Source organism: Blennius ocellaris (genome assembly GCF_963422515.1).
Source record: "Blennius ocellaris genome assembly, chromosome: 4".
Taxonomy (NCBI): Eukaryota; Metazoa; Chordata; class Actinopteri; order Blenniiformes; family Blenniidae; genus Blennius; species Blennius ocellaris.
Genome location: NC_137653.1, coordinates 21,351,276 through 21,372,517, shown reverse-complemented (window position 1 = coordinate 21,372,517; position 21,242 = coordinate 21,351,276). Strand labels below are relative to the sequence as shown.

Sequence of the window (21,242 nt, the reverse complement as noted above, 5' to 3'; positions counted from 1 at the left end):
TCCCTTGGAGCCATGCATGCAGCCGATCAATCACTTGTTAATACACACACATACACGTACACACACACACACACACACACACACACAGCACTCACTTTATTCCAATGCATATACACACCGACTCCTTCTCTCCCTCTCTCTCAACACATATCTGTTTCCTCTCAAATGTGAACTTTGTGGTCGTGAAACAAGAAGCACTGACGTCTGGTACGTGCGTGAGCCAATGTCAATAAATCCCTGTGTCACTCTGCTTGGGCATGCATGGTCTTCCTCAGCGGCGCTACATTGATCACACTAGAATGACTCTGATTGCCGAGTGCTCCTCAGCCAGGAGATGGGACTCATGAATCCAAATGCTTCAGCAGGTGTCAGCATGCAACGCTGCACCCAGCCGGGCTCTTTTTCCGCATGGGCTGGATTGACACATAAGCACAGGTTTGAGTCAGTGTATTCATTGATCTTCAGATGGGAGGGGCGGGGGGACAGAGGAGCAAAGCCTTCCGACAACACGGTCACATCGGGGATCTGGTTTCATATTGTGTGGAAAAGCTTCTCATAGACCGGTGCAGCAGGTATGGGCCACATGATTAAGTGCTAAAGTTGCATTTTCTCCTCCGAGCAGGCAGCCCTGAGGCCAGAAAGGCTGCATGATTGCCTCTGTGTGCTACATTACATTGACATGATGGAGAATACTCTCCCGGGGACTGAAATAATGTAAAAGGAAAGTGGGGAGAGAAGCGTGGGGGGGTGGCTGGGTTGGGGGGGGGGGCGGGGGTGGAGGGGTGTTAGCCTTTCCTGCCGGGACCGTTAGAATTTTCTCCATGCAATCGGATTTGCTGATGGATCTCCCCGTGCCACCGCCTCAGCACTGATGACTGACAGAGCATTCGCACATGGGCGCATGGCAGCACACACCGGGGGAGTCCTATAATCCGATTCTGCTATTAGAGCTGCGGACCTTCCTGCTGGGTGTCTCGAGCCTCCGGGCCACTCGGGCTCTGCCTGAGTCAGGGATTGAGGGCGGCCATGCTGTGGAAGCACAGGTCTGTGAAGAAGACCACAAGAGGACGATTTAGGAGGGGGGAAAAAAAAGAGGCGAGTCAAATTGGATAAAAAGTGTGGAGTGCATGTTTTTCTCCCTTAGCTAATTAGCGGGAGGCTAAAAAAAGGCAAAATTTCATAAAACTAAATCCATCAGCCGGACAAGTGGAACAAATGAGCCGACCCCACAGCGGGAGGCAGCGTAGCCTTATTTGTTTGCTTTTACTACTTGAAGGGCAGACAGTGCGCGGTCGTGCAGGAGCAGCCGACTGCAACTGTCCCCGAAGTTGGAACCAATAAAAACCTCGACCGCCCACTAGGCGCCGGGGTTTTTTTTTTTTTGGCAACTACATCAAAACACGCAAGCTTTGATCCACTGTTATCAGCTCTGTCACATTTCTGACACAGCTCGAACACACAGAGAAATGGGAACATTTCCTTTTTTTAAGGGCGGGGGGTAAGAGGGGGGGGTTCATCTCTGCAAACACGACGGGTTTGCTGTCGCACTCATAACTATAAAAGCATGAACAGCTACAATCACCACAGGGTACGGCCACCCGCTACGCTCACAACAGACTGGATGATATTCAGACAGCTTCCCAAACACTTTGATATTTGTACAATCTTATCTTTGTTCATGTGCACTTAAACCTGGAGAATTGCAGAGGGTGTTGTGCCGACACCAGATTATTAAATTATGACAACAAATATTTGCCCAGTATGTTTCAGGTCCTCGCTCATGGGTGTCAAACTCATTTTGGTTCGGGAGCTATTTGCAGCTCTCTTTGATGTCAATTAGTAAATCTCAGAAAAGTGAAATTTTACAAATAAGCAGGAAAGTGTCACATCTTTGTACCAAACGTACAGGATGAACAAAAAAAGCGCAACCTGAAATCTTCTTTGTTATTCTCTTCAGACGACGGCCCCGTTTACACAACAACATTTTAAGTGAAAACTCATTGTTTTTGTATTTTCGTTTCAGAAAAGTTTCAAGTTTACACAGCAATGTAATGAAACCGCACAGGCAAGCGATGTCCATTCACAATGGTGGGTATAGGGACATTCATATGGACAGGCAAAGAAGTTGGATTGCTATTCCTAACAACCAAAATGCAATGAAACCTTTGCATCAATGAGGCCATAGAATACTTATTTTTAGAACTGTATTTATTGTATTATTGACAGAGACATCTCTACTGACATTAAAGGCTTCAGGATGTACATACCGTATGACCTCTTTGAAATTACTAAATGCCTTCTTGTATTGTTGGCTTTGCTTCGTAAATTGTAACATTTCTGTAAAGAGTCTGTATTACAATCCCTGTGAAGATAAACCTGCAATGAAGCAGCTGCACGATGTTGAGATTCCATTAGTGTACAATACTGTTCAAACACAACAAATCCTCTCCGACAATAAAATGTTGACAACACAACCAAACTTGAGGTTCTTCTGCGAAACAACAACCATTAACAAACAACTCTGTCAGCAGTTTGAGTAGCAATGGTGGGATTGTTTAGAAATTAAGGGGCTTTGGGGGAAACCCCCGACCATCTGCTCATCACTTCCTCAGGTGGGGTGACCGGGAAGGAAGGATGGGAAAAAAAGATGAAGAAACAGACATTTTTCCAAGCGTGGAGAAGGAGCTCCAGCTCTGTATTTACAGCAGACACCCTGCGTGTTCCTATTTGTCTCCTCCTGAGCGGCAGCTTGAGGGAGTCAGTGGCTCCTTCACAACATCTGCAGGCATTCTTCCACTCGTCTCCAGGGACACATAAGAACCCATTACCTCCGTATTTGATGAAAACACACATTTAAACCACAATTACACTCTTTGGTTTTTGCTTCCCTCTGCTCTCTATCCGGTCTCCTCTTCTTGTCGTGTCCTACTATTTAATCGCAGCCACACTGAATGAACACAAACCACAGATCACACTCATAAATACTCTTAAATACTCAGACATATCGCAACATTTTAACTCATGCATTTTCCTCAGTCAAAGCAGAATAATGAAAAAGGTTTTCAAAAACTTGCCGTGTAAACGCTGAACTTTTCTGAAATGAAAACACATCAACACTGTATTTTCGCTTGAAACGTTGTATAATTGGAACCAAACAACAGTGTGTGTCTGCCTGCATGTCTTTGTGTATATTAATGTTGTAGGGAACACTAATTAAACAGGGACTTGCCTCCAATGTATGGCCAACAGATTTTGTGTCCCTGAGAAAAATCACCAACGTTTTTTTGGGGGGGGTTGTGTTTTTTACTTGTTGTGAAGCTTAGACTGTGGTTATATTTAGACAAGTAGTAGTTATAGTTAACCCTTTGTGGGGCAAGTGACCATGTATGGTCTTTCCTTAAAACTAAGTGCCACATTGAATGTGTATTTGAGGAGATGATGTGTCTTTAGAGGTGAGTTTATGGTTGGATTGAGGTTTAAATTCGTGTGAGGTTTAAGATTATGAATATTAAAGTTTTGGTAGGAGAATGCATTATATTAGGCCCTGTGTGTGTGTGTGTGTGTGTGTGTGTGTGTGTGTGTGTGTGCGCACGTGTGCAGGCGTGCGTGCGTGTGTGTAATCAGAAAGCAGAGTAATCATCAGATAACTGTGACCCCAGGAAGCCTTTTTCCTCTGATTCAACAGTAGCTAGGCCCAATTTCACAGGCCGCACTGTGGCTGAATGGGAAGAAATTGGAAGAAAAAAAATCGATTGCTAAGATTGCAGTTGTACTTTTATTTGTCTCTTCTTCTGCCATTTTAGAGCGTTACGCAGTGTTAGAGGGGAAATTCCCGCCTGCACAGTGCTGATGATGGCACTGCCTTCATGGCTGAAACATTGTGGTGCTGCATGCAGAAAAGCTCAGTGTCGAATACACTGGCTCCCGGTGCTGGTTAGACCAAAAAATGTTCAATGGAATTATCAACACTTTGTATGAAGAAGACTACAATTATGTCATAGAGATGCTTTATTCCAGGGGTGCCCAAACTTGGTCCTGGAGGGCCGGAATCCTGCAGGCTTTAGCTCTCTCCCAGTTGCAGCACAGCTGATTGCAATGAGGGGCTCGTTATTGGGCTTTTTCACAACCTTGGTGATGACGTCATCATTAGATTCAGGTGTGCTGAAGCAGGGAGAGACACAAAACATGCTGGACACTGGCCCTCGAGGACCGAGTTTGGGCACCCCTGCTTTATTCTTATGTGTTCTCTCGAGCTGTAATGAGTTGCAACACTATCACTGGGAATGGATACAAGTTTGGACAGTGACACATTTTCAGTTTTTTTTGTTGGTTTGTTCAATTGTTCATCTGGATTGAAAACAAAACAAACAAAATGTGCAAACAGCAAAACAATGACTGCACCACAACGTGGCCCCTATGGGAATATTGGGTCTAAAGCTGAGACACAACAATCAACTTCTAATTTGTTTTCAGAAGCAAAATAAAGTATGTACAACCAGAAAATTAACCTATGTTTAATCTATAGGTGTCGGCCAGCAGGTTTCAGCCCTTATGTAGAAAGCTTTCACAAAACCCATGTGAACAATGAAGTCAAACTCAAACACTTTTTGCTCCTCCTTATTTGATTTAAGGCAGCAAGTTATTTTATTTCCTTATATTAGATTTGTTTGATTTGTTGAGGTTGTGTGTGTCTCTCTGATTGGTAACTGTAGTCTACCTTAATGTTGGCTCATTGATCACTGGTTTTAGCTCAAAATTCCTTATCATAACAGTTAAAGTATTGATGAAAATGAAAAGCTGAGGTTTTTGAATGACGCAAATTCAAATGATTATTGTTCAGAGTTGAGGTCCTGAGACGTTCAAGGGTTCAGTGTGTCACTATGGGCTGGAGCTTATTGACATGAATGTTCAACACATGCAATTTGTGTTGTATTTAAACAGCAAACAATATCAGAGGGGCTTCTGTAACCCCCCCTCTAAATCCATTAATAAATGAATTCTAATTAAGAGCAACAGCGATTAAGTGACAGCAGGATAATACATAGGGATTACATGGCAATCACAGTGTTCAATAAACAGCAATTAGTCTATTTCTCTTGACAGCGTGAAGTTGCGCGTGCTGCCACATGAATGCCAATCGAGCGTGCTCAGATGGAGAGCTTAAATTGCAGTAAATTATCAATCGCCATCACCACCAAGGGCATCGCCTCATTAATTTTGACAGCATGTGAAAAGACCTGAAATATATGCAATCAACCTAATATCAGAGAATTTATATGAAATATTAAAGTTTGACTTCATTTGTGGATGAAAAATGCATGTTTCCCATCGCGACTATTCATTTTTCATCTTAAACTTCAGATGGAGGGACCCAGTAACCTTGTTTATGTTAAAACAAAATGGTGAATAATTGAATGATCTGGGGGGGATCTGCAAGCTGAAACAGAATCCCATATTCATAATTATAATGTCATTGTCTGAGAATCATCTGAAGGTAAGAATGATTCTGTTTTCATTACATTTCAATGAGGCTTTTATATCTGCATATGGTGCGTGTCTTCTTTTAGAGAGCGCTGCGTCCACATTAGCCCAGAACAGATCATTTTAAAACTTTTAACAGGGAAACGGCCAAAAGGTTCACATTTTGCAAGAAATTTTCCCGTTGCCTATGAACTATAAAACTACCAAGTGCCAGGAGAATATGGACTGGGAGTCGTGACACTCTGAACGCCGCCAATGTTATCATTGTCCACCTCCTGCAAGTGCAGAAGAACTATTTACAACAGCTGTGGTGCACATGCACCACAGCTTTCCCAAATGTACACAGGGAAGGACTTGGAGCATTTTCAAAAAGATGTGTTTTCAGTTACACCCAAAACACAATAAAAAGTTGTGTAAATGGGGCCTGAGAGAAGAACTGTGTGTACCTCTGAATTCACTTTATGAAAACATATTGAATGCGGAGAAGTGCCGAGGTCAGGGGGTCAAGCAGTGCTGTTAGACCAAAAAAAAAAAAAACCCTTAAAGGCTTGTATTGACTTTCAAATTTATTTTGTAGTTTGTTTGCACACTTTTCAAGCAGAGTTTGGGTTCAGCGACTTGCCCAAGACTGCTGATCACGGCATTAAATGAGATTCCACTCTTCTACATGAGCCACATTTATCCTGAATATATGGTTTCAGATTTACATTTGTCCTCTATCCCTGCTTCACAAAGGAGGAAAGTAATTCCCTTTGTTACTGTACTTGAGTAATTTCTTTCTGATATCGTCATCTCTTCCCTTTCGGCGCTTCACATTCTTCAAACTGTCTTGTTTCTCGTCTCAGGCTCTGTGAGCGCGATCCAGAGGAAAGATCGTAGTGATAATCTAACAGTGATCAAGCCCCATCAAGAATGACTGAATTACAAATTTTCCTGAAAGTCCTGAAAGATTTAAATAGAATTCAGTGTTTCATAGAAGGTTTGGCCATTTGGTTGCTTGATTTCTTAATCTAAAAACTAATCTAATCTTGTATTTTACTTTTGGGACTGGATTATGTCCAAGTTTAGTATCAGAAAAGAATTTCGGTATGTTCAGCCTTTTTATGCAGCATTAATTAAAATCAAGAATAAACAAGGACACTTACATTTACATATGTCACATAACATTTACTTTTACACGTATTCACATAAGCCATAACAAGATAAAATTCTCCACGCACCATTATAATAGACAAACAATATAACAGCATATTGAAAGTAAACTTAACAGGCATGTTTTTTTATAATGTAGGTAGGGGAAAGCAATAGAAACTGAAGGAGATCCAAGGACATCATAAAAACGCAACATAAAAAGGCCTGTGTTGTTTCTGCTGTACGACTGGAGCTATGACCAAAACACCACCGTGCACCTCTCATATACATTCAAATTAACTGGTTAATGTGAAGAAGATAAATGCAAGTATGGATCCAAATATATGCAAATCCAGTTGGTACTGATGCTGCTGAGTACTTTGCTAACATGGATTTTGTGACACTGACATAAGTTAGAATCGTGGGAACAGGCAGGAGGGTTGCACAGTGGTGCTGTGGTCACTTCCATTGCCTCATAGCAAGGGGTCATGGGTTCAAATGCTGTGTGGAGTTTGCATGCTTGAGGCAAAAGTGCAGATCACTACACCTCTGTGCAGCCTTTGATCATACCAGGAAAGTAACGATGATATTTAATTGTACAAATATTTGGAGATTAAATTGCCACAAAGATGTTCGCTTCAAAGGAATATTGATACAATGACAGTGAGTAAGACAGGTCAGAGAAACATAAAACAAAAGGCAAATTGGAAAACATTTATGGAAAAGGAAAGAAAAAAACCTTTGAGAGCTAAGCCAGATAAAAAGTACGACCAAGTCAATGTAAGATTAAGGAGTGCCCCTGCTCCTGCTGCTTCTGTAGAAGCTGATATCTCACCATCCCTACTTCTTATCTCAGTTTTCTGTAAAAGTAGTCACAATGTGCTAAACAGGAGCACATGATATTGGAAAGTTAACCTCAGATTAGAGCCCAGTTAAATGCCACACAGTGTTATAATGTAAAACTGACCATTTCAAATCCTACCTGAGAGAACATCTAATATTTGAGGTTAATCGTTTTCTCCAAGCTGTTTAAACAAACATACATGAAGCATTTCCACAAAAAGTGCAGCCTAAGTATGCCAGCCAAGTGTTTCTTTTCTTGCTCTTTGCTTCAGTCATCATTTTTGTGTGACATTTAATATAGATATTGAACTAGTAAATGCTGTAAATGTTTGGTCTGTCGTTCAGATCTGTGCATTCACAGTTAAATGACTCATCTTCCTGATATTTATCTCGTTTCTCAGCACAATCTGTATGCAGCCAGCCTTTGCGCATTTGGCACTGCACCCATTTTAGTGTTTCACCATCTGGGTACAAGACACTAACAACAAAAAAAGACATGTTAACATGTTATGTTTGAAATTAAACTATCTAAGGATCACATACAACATATGGACAGTTTATGTCAATACCTTTTCATGAAGCCTGTGTATAAAGGTCGACTCCCAGATATAACTATACGAATGAAACGTGCTCCTCTGGTTACTTTCACACAAACAACATTGAATAGGCCTTCAGCTATTCAGTTTTTCAATTAACTTTTACAGCCCCCTCATTCCATCTGGTCACTGGAGGCAGGAAAATACAGAAAATACAGAACTTAATAGTCTTCAATTTGCAGACTTGATATGTTACCTTGAAAAAGGGACAACTGGCACTAAATAACACCAATATTGTTTCCTACATAGTATAGCTAAACTGCTCAAACAACAAAGAAACACCCAGTGGTTGTAAATAGTTCAATAGCTAAAGTAGCTAAAATAGCAAAGATCCCTAAAATAAATAAAGTGGGAAAGTCTATGGATGGAAAAAAAAAAGGGGGGGGGGGGGGGGGGGGGGGAACCCTGCCCTCGCCCACAGTAGGCTTGGATCGGCTCCAGCACCCTGCAACCCTGCAACCCTGAACTGGATAAGCGGGACAGAAGATGGATGAACGAATGAATGAATGAATGAATGGATAAATTGTTTCCATGAGATTTTAGGGATGCAACCAAAATGTTTGTTTGTATAGCAATTTCTAAAATGTGTTTTTTCATAATTTCAGAGAATTTACATGTTTTGCTGGTCCCGGCAAAATAAAAAAAAATAAAAGCGTGTGTGTGTGTGTGTGTGTGTGTGTGTGTGTGTGTGTGTGTGTGTGTGTGTGTAATTGACCCATCCAGCATTAACTTTTTCCTATTTGAGATGTGAGGCCAATGATTGGCTGACGGCTACGGGGCTCTTATTTGATTGGCTGATCCTTGTTTCCGGGGCTCCGCACCGAGACAGACCGGAGAGAATGGCTGCCAGTGGAGGTTAGCAAAAAATCTTAAATGTTTCGTGGTCGGGTTAGACCAGAATAACGCCTTTTAAAGTTGTAGTTCGTGCGCTCAAATGTCCACCGAGTGTCGCCTCACAGGTGGACGGAAGAAGTCGTGACATGCGGTTTGAAATGACTCCTCCAAACTGTTGGTTGTCGTTAGCCCGGCTGTGTGGCTAACGTTAGCTCGCGACCCACAGCTGATTGTAAAAACACTTGTTTATGACAGAAGACGAAGGTTAAGACAAGTTGTTTTGAAGCTTACCGTTACTAAACTGAGTGCCCGAGCATCGATTCGGGTGTCGGGGTGTCTGTGCGGGTTGAAAATGTCTCCACTCGAAACATTTGAGCTTTTTATCGCTCCTAAAATCTCGTAATGTTGTGTCAAAGAAAAAGCCTGCTAACGTTAGCTCGGTGCTTAGCTGTCAGCTAAAAGTTAAGCCTGCACGTCAACCAGCTAAACTATCGGCTCTGGTGGTTTGGGACCTTTGAGTTTGTTTATCTGGTTCGCTTCGCAGTGAGTTACCGGGACAGTGGGTAGTCAATGTGCTGTTAGCCTGCTAGCTACCACCTGGCGTGAGAGAAGTTTTCTATTCATCCGGAGCTAGTCTTTGTCCTGTCAAGGGGTTAGCTTCTCACCAACACGAGGTTCGGGACGGGAAAGTTTCTCCTCCTCAACAGCTGACACAATGAGACGACAGTAAAGCCTCAGAACTTCGCTTTCTATTTACTGAAGTTACCTTTAAATCACGTGTGATCGTGACTCATCACCACTAAATTCACCAATGTATGTGTTCTTTACTTTATTAATGACAAAGTGCACGACAGCTTTCACAACAGGCGACATGGTTTGTTGTTGGTAACTAACATATCTACACTAGAAATCCCACATGAGTTATTTTTAATTTTTTTCCCAGCGGCGGGAGTTCCACATGCTTGTGACTGGAAAGTAACCACTCCACAAACAATAGCCTTGCACATTGGCGAAGCAAATGTATTTAAACAGCACCATTCAGACACAGTGAATGAAGGGAATGCATTTAAACAAGTCGATTGTGAAAGTCGTGAGCAGTCCATTAATGGACAAACTTAAGACTATAAAATATGCATTGTATTGTTTAATGGAAATCCTGAACCAAAAATAATCATTTAAGGACTGATTTAAAAAAAGACTGTATGACAGAAGGAAGTTTGTTCAACTGGTGAGGAGTGTAGAAACTAAAAGCGTCTTGACATGGTTTCTTCTGACTCTGGGAACATTCGGTAAATCTAGACCCCAGACTGTTCATCTTCTACTAGTACTTGAGATGTATTTAGGATCATACAAAGCTTTGTGAAGCAGGAGTCAGATTTAGAATTTGATCCTTTGACAGGCAGCCAGTGTAGAGATAGAAGCTTAGGTGCTCGGTGTTCCACCCTCTTTGTGTTGGTGAGGAGTCTGGGTGAGCTGTTAAAACACTGAGACCTGTAAACAGTTACAATAATCCAGAATGTTCAGGATAAATGCATGAACAAGTTTCACCGAACTGTGATTGGTCAGAAATCCTTTAAGCCTTGCAGTATTCTTCAAAGTGAGCTGATTTTGTTGTTTTCTTATTGTGGTTGTTGAATTTCAGGTTGGAGTCCATAATTGAACCCAGATTTCTTTCTTGATTTATTATCTTGAGTGACATGGAGTCAAGATGTGCGGTGACCTCTAACCTTTCCTCTTTGAGGCCCAAGACAATTAACTCTGGTGCTTTTGCCTCAGATTCTCAATTCAGACAATCGTCCCTGTCCACAGTTGTCATTAACAGGCGTCGGCAGAGTTTGACGTTGCCCACTTCATGCGGGGCGTCTGAAAACATTAGAACTGGGGAAAAACATCAGTCGAAAGGATTTAAAACACTTTTTACAACTTGAATTGATCATCTTGACAGTGCACAGATGTGAAACTTTCTTAGTATTTAGCACATTATATCTCAAGAAAAAAACCTGAAACAATATGAATATGTTCAGGAAGACTTGGGAGTGTGTTACTGAATGGACATAATCTTCACTGGCCAATCAAACAAAAATCCTAATGACAATAACCTTTTGACATGCCGATTTACAAGTCGTGTGACGTGGTTGAATGGCCTTTCAAGAAACAGATGTGACTGTAGATTACTTTCTGAATATTAGACTATATTCACATGTCATCTGTTTGTTCATTCTCATCCTGGGGAAGAAAGTAGTTCTGTCATTTCCTTTAAGCGTGATTTCTAGATTTAGAACCTGCATGTTGCATCCGTTGAGTGTTGTCAGAACTTGAAGCCTCCAGCGCAAATAAACTGATAAACTTTACACTGAAGCATGTGTACACCTTGTAGAACAAGCTTTCATACATGTTTTTGAATTTTAACTCAAACTAGTGCTAACTTTAATAACTTTTGCCACTTCGTGTCTTTTCTGTGTTTTACAGAGGTAGGGAAGCTGTTACAGATACAAAATGGGACATCTCCGACCTCCAGCTACAACGGGGTAGACGCTGTTCACGCCTGTAACATCCTCCAGCAGCTCAAAGCCTTGTACGACGAAGCACAGCTCACAGACATCGTCGTAGAAGTGGACCACGGCAAGACATTCTCCTGCCACCGAAATGTCCTCGCTGCGATCAGCCCGTATTTTAGGTAGGAAGCATCGGAAACGTGCTCCGGTTGACGTGTTGACTATTTATGCAAGCAAACGCTCAGTGAAATGGACGGCAACACAAATAGTCATAAACAGAAACATTCATCACTGGGAAAACCTGAGTAGATGTAGTAGATGAGTAGATTCTTTATTTTTTTTAACGCAAACCTTTCTCCTGTTCATCCCCGGAGATGCGACGTTGGACAGTAAAGTGTGTTGACTCTGCTGCTGCCTCAATAGGCAATGCTGTCACTATTCTTAATTCAGATGTTTGTATAATTGGGTCAAAACCAGCCTGCAAGAGGCTCCAATCTGAGCCTCCAAAACACCAAGCAAATAGAACAGAATTCAAAGAAAGCATAGATTTTTTTTATGTTAATTAAATTAATGATTGTAATGATTTTTAAAAATTAAAAGTTGCAGATCGTATTGTCAGCATCATTTTCCTCATTCTTGTAGTTTCATCTGATATCGTGGAACCCTGAGTTACGCTCAGATTTTCTTTGACAAGATGTGTCCTGTGTTCTTCTGACCCTGGCCCTCAGGTCCATGTTCACCAGCGGCCTTACAGAGAGCAGTCAGCGTGAGGTCCGGATCGTCGGTGTGGAGTCCGAGTCCATGCACCTCGTCCTGGACTACGCCTACACGTCCAGAGTCACACTCTCCGAGTCCAATGTCCAGGCCCTGTTTACTGCAGCCAGCATTTTCCAGATCCCCGCTCTCCAGGACCAGTGTGCCCAGTTCATGATCAGCAGACTTGACCCCCAGAACTGTATAGGGGTGTACATGTTCGCTGACGCGTACGGACACCAGGAGCTGAGAGAGCGCTCGCAGGATTACATCCGCAAGAAGGTCAGTGGGTGCAGGATTCAATGATCTTTACCCGTTTAATATGCCAATCAATGCTTTGATGAGCCAATTCTTAAGAAAATTGATTGTTTAGTGGTTCTCGTTCATCTTTAAATAGTCAGATTCCAGGAGTTTAGCTTTGTTGTCGATGACACGAGATAATGTGGAACCAAAAACTTTAGAAATGACAGTCATATGGTTACAGACCATAATGTTTTTTTTGTTTTTTTTTAATATCGACATTTTCATTATTCATTTATATTGAAAGGTTGTCATGGCACTAGTTTACCAGTCTGGCCCACTCGAGATGAAATGGATTCATATGTGGAAACTGAACTAAATTGTGTTTGGCACCCCTGGTATACATTGAATTTATTGGACCACATGTTCAGATGCTGTGAACTCTCCATTCTCGGGTGCGTGTTTACTTTTTAGACGTCACCCATTGAAATGCTGTTATTCCAGATATTGTATGTGGCTCACTTTGCTTTATACATCGTTCTACTGGACATTTCTGTTCCATGTTCACTTCCCATGAGCCAGATATGGTGGTTACCTTCTGGCAGCTGTAATAAAGTACAATAAAAATACCTGAGCTGATTGGTTCTGCTCATGATACAAAGGAGAAAGAGAATAAAGGAAGAAATACCACTAACAATGGCCTCTATCCAATACTGCTAATTCCATCAGGACATTTAAAAAAGTACGGATTTCTTAATTTTCACTGGATTACATATTTTGACTACCTCGAGTCACTTTCAAAAATGATTCCACACTGGAAAGAGACTGGAATGTGAAGGCATGTGATGAGTAAAATGATATTTTGTTTCCTGGTAACAAAAAAAAGTTGTTACTGGTTCCATTTCCAAGCAACTGTTTCTGGTTGCATCTCTGTGTTTCTCTCCTAAATCCTGTGTTTTGTGTTTTTTGGTGGCAGTTCCTGTGTGTGTCTCAGGAGCAGGAGTTCCTCCACATGACCAAGGAGCAGCTGGTCAGCATCTTAAACAATGACGACCTCAACGTGGAGAAGGAGGAGCACGTCTACGAGAGCATCGTCCGCTGGCTGGAGCATGACCTGTCGGGTCGCGAGGTCCACCTCTCCGAGGTGTTTTCCCAGTGCGTCCGCCTGCCTTTACTGGAAGAGGCCTTCTTCAGCCGGATACCGGCACCCTTCGCCTGCGCCCTGTCCCTGTCCAAAGACCCCGACGAGGTCAAGGCCCACCTCCCCGGCACCATGGGCTGCCCGCAGCGCCTGGGTATGACGGCTTCCGAGATGATCATCTGCTTCGACGCCGCTCATAAACACTCAGGGAAGAAGCAGACGGTGCCTTGCCTGGACACGGCGGCGGGGAGAGTCTTCAAGCTCTGCAAGCCCCCCAACGACCTGCGGGAGGTCGGCATCCTGGTGTCTCCCGAGAACGACATCTACATCGCCGGCGGATACCGGCCCAGCAACAGCGAGGTGTGCATAGACCACCGGGCAGAGAGTGACTTCTGGCAGTACGAGCACGCGGGGAACCGATGGCTGCCGCGCGCGCCGCTGCTGAGGGCCCGGATCGGCTGCCGACTCGTGCACTGCTGCGGGAAGCTTTTTGCACTGGGAGGCCGCGTCTACGAAGGCGACGGCCGCAACGCGCTGAAATCTGTGGAGTGCTACGACACCAGGGACAACTGTTGGACGGCAGTCACTCCCATGCCGGTGGCCATGGAGTTTCACAGCGCTCTGGAGTACAGGGACCGCATCTATGTGCTCCAAGGTGAGTTCTTGCAGCAGATGGAGAACGATGCAGTGATGTGGGAATAATAAAATTGGGACTGAGAAGCTCATGTTGGATATGTGATACACTGGTGAATATAGTCTTGATCTCGATTGTCGTACTGCAAAAGTCCTGGTTTAACAAAAAAAAGTAATTTCTGAGATAAATTGTTCTCTTTTGCTTTCTTGTTATCTTTGTACACATTATGCCTTTAAATTTAAGAGTTTTTTTTTCTTGTATGTGATGAAAATGTCGTGAAACCAAACAATTACTACCGAAAATCACTTCAATTCCAACATCAATCCAATTTTAATCATACTTTCCACTGCAAACTATAATGACATGTCAAAAAAAAAAAATCTCCTATTGCTCTTACATTGTGCATGTTTGTACAAACTCACCCCAAGAGCATGGCTTTGAGGCAAGTGGGGTAATAACAGCGACGCCATCTTTCATGACGGCATTATCGATATCTCAAATCAGGTCTGTGTTGTGTCTGCTACTCTTTCAAGTACAAATCAAATCAGTCATCTTGAAATGTTTCCTATTTGACACTCCTGGTCTAGTACCGAGGCAACCTGATGACTGAAACTTTCCACCAATTAAATTGACCTTTCAAGTTAAAGATAACAAAGCTTACATCAGGGGTGTCAAAGATGGGGCTCCTGGACCAAAACCTTAAGAGCAGTGGACACAACAAGAATTTGAAGAACTCCCCTCGGGGATTAACGCAATGATTCCGATTGATTCCATCAACTACATTTACGAGCTGTTGACACGTTTTCCCCGTTCCCACAGGAGAATATTTCTTCTGCTACGATCCCCGTAAGGACTACTGGAGTCACCTGGCGCCGATGTACGTCCCGCGGAGCCAAGGCCTGGCCGCCCTGTACAAGAACTGCATCTACTACATCGCCGGCATCTGCAGGAACCACCAGCGCACCTTCACGGTGGAGGTGTACGACATCGAGCGGAACACGTGGAGCCGCAGGCGAGAGCTCCCGTTCGACCAGGCCACCAGCCCCTACATCAAGGCCATGCTGCTGCAGGGCAAGCTGCACCTGTTCGTGCGAGCCACGCAGGTCATGGTGGAGGAGCACGTGTTCCGCACCAGCCGCAAGAACTCCCTGTACCAGTACGACGACGAGGCGGACGCGTGGACCAAAGTGTACGAGACGCCCGATCGCCTCTGGGATCTGGGCCGCCATTTTGAATGCGTGGTGGCCAAACTTTACCCGCAGTGTCTCCAGAAAGTGCTTTGAGGTCGCCACCGGGGCTTCCGTTAGTGAGGCGGAGGGCCTGCCTGCCTGCCTGCCTTGTGCCTGGTGTTACCTTGGGTTTGCACCACACGGACCATTTCTGGTTAAGTCTTAAGTCATTTTGCTTTTGGTTTAACACGATCAAAACGGGGGTGCTTTTAAAGATTGCAGTATTTTTTTTTTGGTTGCTTTTTTTTTTTGTTCCTCTTTGTTGTTTTTGTTTGGTTTTCCCCACACAGCACCAACAACCCACACTGAGGCTTGTTTAACAAAACCGTACAATGAATCATAAGTGCAATTATCCTATTTCTTTGCTTGTTGTTGAGCCATGTTGTTCTATTTTTGACTTTTTTTTTCTTTTCTTTTTTTTTTTCTCGTTTGTTTGAGAAACATGACTAAGGTATGGATTTTTACAAATGTTAAAGCATGCAATGTGAGGGTGGTCTGCCAGGTAAAGGAGCCCTCTGGAAATATGGATGCTATGTGTCAGCATAAAGTGAAAAAGATCTATATACACATGTAAATGACAATATAAACTATATATTCATACGGGTAAGAGGAGTACCTTAGCTCACTAGTAGGTTGCTGGCTCTGAGGTTTGTGTCTGTTTTTCTATTCAGTGTTTAGCTTATTTTGTAGACAAGTTATACTTTTGAGGCGTGCATTAGTATTCTTAAAGCTTGTATTTTTTTTTTTTTTTGCCCCCCCCTTCCTTTTCCCCTTCACAAGCGTCGGTGTGTCAAAACTATTCAATATGTGCAGCTTCTGAGCTACTTGCAAGTTGTATTTGGAGATTCCAGATGAGCGTTGGGTCGGCATCCGTTGTGTTTGGGTTTTTTTTGTCGCACGCAAAGAAAAACTTAAGTGAAGTCTTTGAATATTCTCTCTCCACATTGGAGAAATAAGGACGGAGTCCAATTCGTGGCAACACTAAGTGGCAAGTTCAGACCAACTAACAGGTTTACCTCAAAAAACAAAAAACAAAAAAAAAAATGTAAGAGATATATAATGATTAGGAGCAAAGGGACATTTCAGGCTGTCATGTGGCTCGGTTGTTTTTTGTTGTTTTTTTTGGGATCATCTAATCATTTGAGAAAAGCCTTCTTCTTAAATGTCCAAATGTGGCATTTGGGGGATTGTTCTAGTTATTGTGGACATTTAACAAAAAAAGAAAAAAAAAAAAAAAGGAATTTTGTGGTAGCAATAAATCATTGAACTGTGATTAGGCTATATGACTTTGTATAACCTTAGTAAAAGTGCATTAATAGTTTGGTGTGCTTGTGTCTGCTGGTGGAAAAATCACTCGTACCAATAATGATTGTCTGGCTGTTGCTCGGGTGCAGGTGGGGTGTCATTTTTAGCGCAGATCATTCGCAATGCCAATGTGCCTGTGGCAAGAGAATCAAACGTGGGTTCGATCGTCAGTCCCCGTCCTCCCCCCCCCCCCACAATGAGGAGTATCCGTGAAGTCTTACTCGGCGTTGCACTGCAACTTTCCCCAAGCACCCTTCAACGGCCATGAATCCGTCTTCACCACGCCATCACACAAGAGTACATAAACTGTCGGTGCTGCTTTTTTTGGGGGTTCTTTTTTTTTTGACAATCTCGTACAGAAGAATCCTACCGCGGCGTGGTGTGAGACACTTTCGGTGCTGGCAGTTTCCTCGCGCAGGTTCCTGTGTCATCATTGCACTACACATTTCTTTTTTTTTTTTTCTTTTTTCTTTTTCATCTCAACACAGAGTGCTCCTCTTAAGTGCGTGAACGTTACTTTAGTACCTACAGAGCAATCATGGAAAGAGTTTTTTAAACCAGTCGAGTTCAATTAGCACTTGGGACTCTTAACTTCTCCAAGAGAAGATCCACTGCTGACTGGCTAGAACCTGGCTTGAACAATGCAACCCCCCCCCCCCCCCCCCCCCCCCCCACAATAACAAAAAAAAAAAAAAAAACGCATAGAAGAATCCAGAAACAAAGGGGTCTTGGAGGGTCTGAGCTTCATCCACATCTACAGACGGCCATTTGAGAACCAGAAACGGAGAACTCTCAGGATTTCTACTGATACACAGTACTGTATTTAAGATTTTCTTTTGTTTTGTGTAATATACTGTACTATAGGTTTGCTGTACTTGCACAGTTTTGTAAACTTATCTTCAGTTTCTTTTATAACTTGAAAACAATAGATGTGATTTCTTTTTTCTTTTTTTATTACGTCTCCAGTGGCTGTTTATATTTTCTTTATGTAATTTGTGTTTAGTTATGTAGAGTAATCCTGTGATTACTGCACGAGTGATTCAGTTTTTCTTTTACCCTCCCCCTTGTTGTACCCTTAGTATTTTTCTTTGCATCATCTCACGGAAACAAAAGCATGACAGATCAAGTAACTGCATTGTTACATTTTTTTTGAACACCAGTCACATACTAATACAAGCTAAATAGAAAAAAAAAAGAAAACTAACCTGCTCTCCGTGTGGAGTCGCCGCAGTCGACTCGCCTGGATCATCCTCATACCTATGGGTGCTATTCCATTATGTGTGTGTGTGTGTGTGTGTGTGTGTGTCTTCAGTTCTTCCTTCACTTTTTATTTGCTGGTTTGTCCATTTTGGGTTTCAGGTTTTAGTGGTTGTTGAGCTCAACTGTGAAATTCACATTGCACATAATTTCGAAATAAAATGAATAAAAGTGTAACTCGTTGATTTGTTTTTGTTTTTGTAGCGCTCGTCAGTGTAGTTAAATTTGTAAACACTTTTACTTTACCTGTGATGAGAGAGCATAAGCTTAAGTTTCAAGTGAGAACATTTTATGAAAATTAAATACTGAAAATTGCATTTAACTGCATTGCGTTAACATTTAAACTGACCACCAAAAGTTCTCCATTTTCACTTAAACGTTGTGTATACAGGGCTGAAATCACATTACTGGGAAATACTTAGTCGAATGCCGGACCTCCTCGTGTAATGAATGGCACTACATGAATAAAGTTTCCTTAACAAGCCCATTGTGTAACTTGCCTACAATGTTAAAGTATTTGAGCCGTTATCTTTTAACCTGATGGAAGCAGCTTTAAAACAAAAAATCCAAAATCTTATAACTTCAGGAGGTAATGTAGTCTCTACCCTTAAATATAACCCTTTTTAATTGCAGTTTTTCTGCAGTTCACTCAACTAATTTAGTGGATGGAATAGTTGTCATATTCATTCATTCATTGAGGATACCTCACATAAAACACCTTATCATGGTTATAAGCCACTTTTTTATTTTATTTTAACATGCTTTCAGAACTTTTTTCAGTATTTTTTTCAGTATTCCAAAAAAATGGCAATTATTTTACTGGTAGTTACAGATCAGAATAGCCAGAAAAAAATGTTATTGACTGATTTGGTTGTGATTCAATGTGGTTAGAAAAAAACGAATACTTAGTTTTTTTTTTATTTAAGTCTAAAAGAAATAAGATCTAGGAGGAAACTTGAAGACTTGTTCTTTAAACACAGTACTTTTACTTGAAATTGAGTACGATAATGGTACTTTAAACACACGTCGGTGAGAGAAAACAGACAGACGACTCCCCCCTCGCCTCGCTGAAGATACCCCAGCCCCTTCTTGTGTGACGTCACGTCGCGTCAGCGGCGCGCGTTCAACAACCCGACGGCGCACGCAAAACTAAACTTTGTTCAAACCAACTGCGGGGGAGCTTGAATGAAGAAAGGTAAGTCGAACTGCGACTCCCAACCCTCTAGAAACCTGCTAAAAACCCACTGACGCTGCTGTTTATCCTCCATTTCCACGCCACGTGTTGCTCCGCGTGGAAACGAGCAACGTCACGTTTTTAATCGTCGCGTGGCTCCACGTGTCTGTTTACGTTCTTTCGTACAGTTTGTTTATATACATTTTAGTTCGTGTGTCATGCATTATCTTACCGATTAAAAACGCTTTGGATTATCTTCGGATTGTTTAGAAAAGTGTTTAAGTGAAGCGGTGCTGTATTGTTGCTTCAGTCTGCTGATGGCTTCATGTGCAGCAGCACCATAATCAACATCCCATGACTCCTGTTTGTATCCTCGTTAAACTGGCTCGCACAAATCTCACATCCTACCAAACACAATTTAATGACTGATTTTTCTGTCGGCACATTCTGTTTATGTGCCACCCAACACTGGTTGCAATGTGCGGCCATCAAACAAAGCTGTTGATAAACTTTTATAAAGCCAGTATGTCGTTAAGCGTTTCCTCAGTTGAAGACACTGGGCGGCCGCCTGTGCCCCAAATGTTTTCAAGTGAAAACTAAAAACTTCCGTGGCGTTTTGTCTTTGTTTGACCATCAAAGTAGAACTTTTCAAAAGTCCGACTCGGTCTTTGTGTAAACGGGGCAAAAACACAACTTTTCAGAAATTCTGCTACTGCGCCTGCGCACCTTGGCCTTAGTAAATACTTATTGGCAAAAAGATGAATTCTCTCTTGAAATGTTTTAAACAGGGCCCAGACATCATTCTCAGGCCCACATATGCATTTCTAGGCATGTAGTGTCTAATTGGATGTCATTAGAAATCAGGAGGGTTTTTTTTTCCTTCAGAAAGCTAAAATAGTTTGGATTGTGGAGCATTTTCCATCTAAAATCTCACAATGCTTATTTATTGAAGCTAGAGAAGAAATTAAACTTTCGAGTAGAATATTCAAAAGATCTTAAATCAGCGCCCAAAGCAAGATCATGTCAGGAGTTTGACATCTCCTTTGACCCCAGGGGAAGAATTTTAAGAGCCACCCCTACAAATGTTCATCTTTTATACTTCAACGTTTTAAAAATACCAAATGGGCACACTACCTGAGACTCTGTTAGACCCAACTTGTGACTCTTTGAGTAACTCTCATGGTAAAAAGCTCAGTGTAAAACGTTAATTTGTCTCACGTTAACCAGGACGTGACGCTGGCTGTTATGAAACTGCCGTTTGGATCAATGGTCACAAAGTTGCGTTTCAAGCCAGCTGATTGGTGAAAGGCTTTGTTTTGTTGAGTGGCGTGTCTCCTGCTGCAGATAATGAAGATAACCTCAAGACCTCCAGATCTGTTTACCTGTTCAGTAGTGTGACGGGGAGGAAAATGAGCTTCAGTCATGTTGGCTAGAGGTGGACTATAGCAGTGATCGATACATTTTATTTTTTTTTTTTAACTGTGAGTGATTCCTAGAAAGACTGTGGATTCCCCGTCTGGTGAAAGCAGACCTACCATATTTCCTGGACTATTGAGGGCACCTGAATATAAGCTGCACCCGCAAAATAAAATAAAATAAAAAATACATGAGTAGGCTGAGAAATATCACTTTAAAGACAAGTTTTGGAGAAGCAGAAGTGCCCAAAACATGTATCGACATGCGGAAGTAGAATCTGATGGCGTGAAGCCTGTTAACCCATCAAAATCCATAAATTAGCCGTATCATTGTATAAGCCGCAGGATACAAGCCTGTGAAAAAAGTAGCAACTTCTAGTCCGGAAATTACATTTTTTTTTTTTTTTTTTTTTTGTCCAGATCAGCTCTGGATTCTATAAAGACTCATATTGTAGGGATCGCGAAATGCAAAAAAAATGTTTACTGGACACTGGTCCAGTAATCATGCAGTTTTTACTGGACCGAAGGAAAGTTTGATGAAAATATGTTTTTTATATATGAAGCTGTAATAAACTCATCTCCACAGGAAAGTATGAAATGTGTGAATGTATGCATGTATTCTCTCAAAATACAACTTAAGGTTGATATAAGGTCAGAAAAGAAAACGGTACAAACTATGTTTGTTCAATTTGGACAATGTGGGGGTCCGCGTGA

The 21,242-nt window shown here is 42.1% G+C and overlaps 1 protein-coding gene across 1 annotated transcript in view; it reads left to right on the top strand.

The window, feature by feature from the left end:
- Nucleotides 1–15,431, top strand: part of kbtbd8 (kelch repeat and BTB (POZ) domain containing 8) — a gene marked incomplete at both ends in the record, with an annotated part of 42,636 nt that extends 27,205 nt beyond the window's left edge. The window contains 4 exons of the mRNA XM_080494412.1: nucleotides 11,355–11,562; nucleotides 12,109–12,415; nucleotides 13,350–14,169; nucleotides 14,968–15,431. Of these exons, the coding sequence (XP_080350538.1) occupies nucleotides 11,355–11,562; nucleotides 12,109–12,415; nucleotides 13,350–14,169; nucleotides 14,968–15,431 (1,799 nt within the window). The remainder of the gene's footprint in view (nucleotides 1–11,354; nucleotides 11,563–12,108; nucleotides 12,416–13,349; nucleotides 14,170–14,967) is intronic.
- Between the last annotated feature and the right edge of the window lie 5,811 nt (nucleotides 15,432–21,242).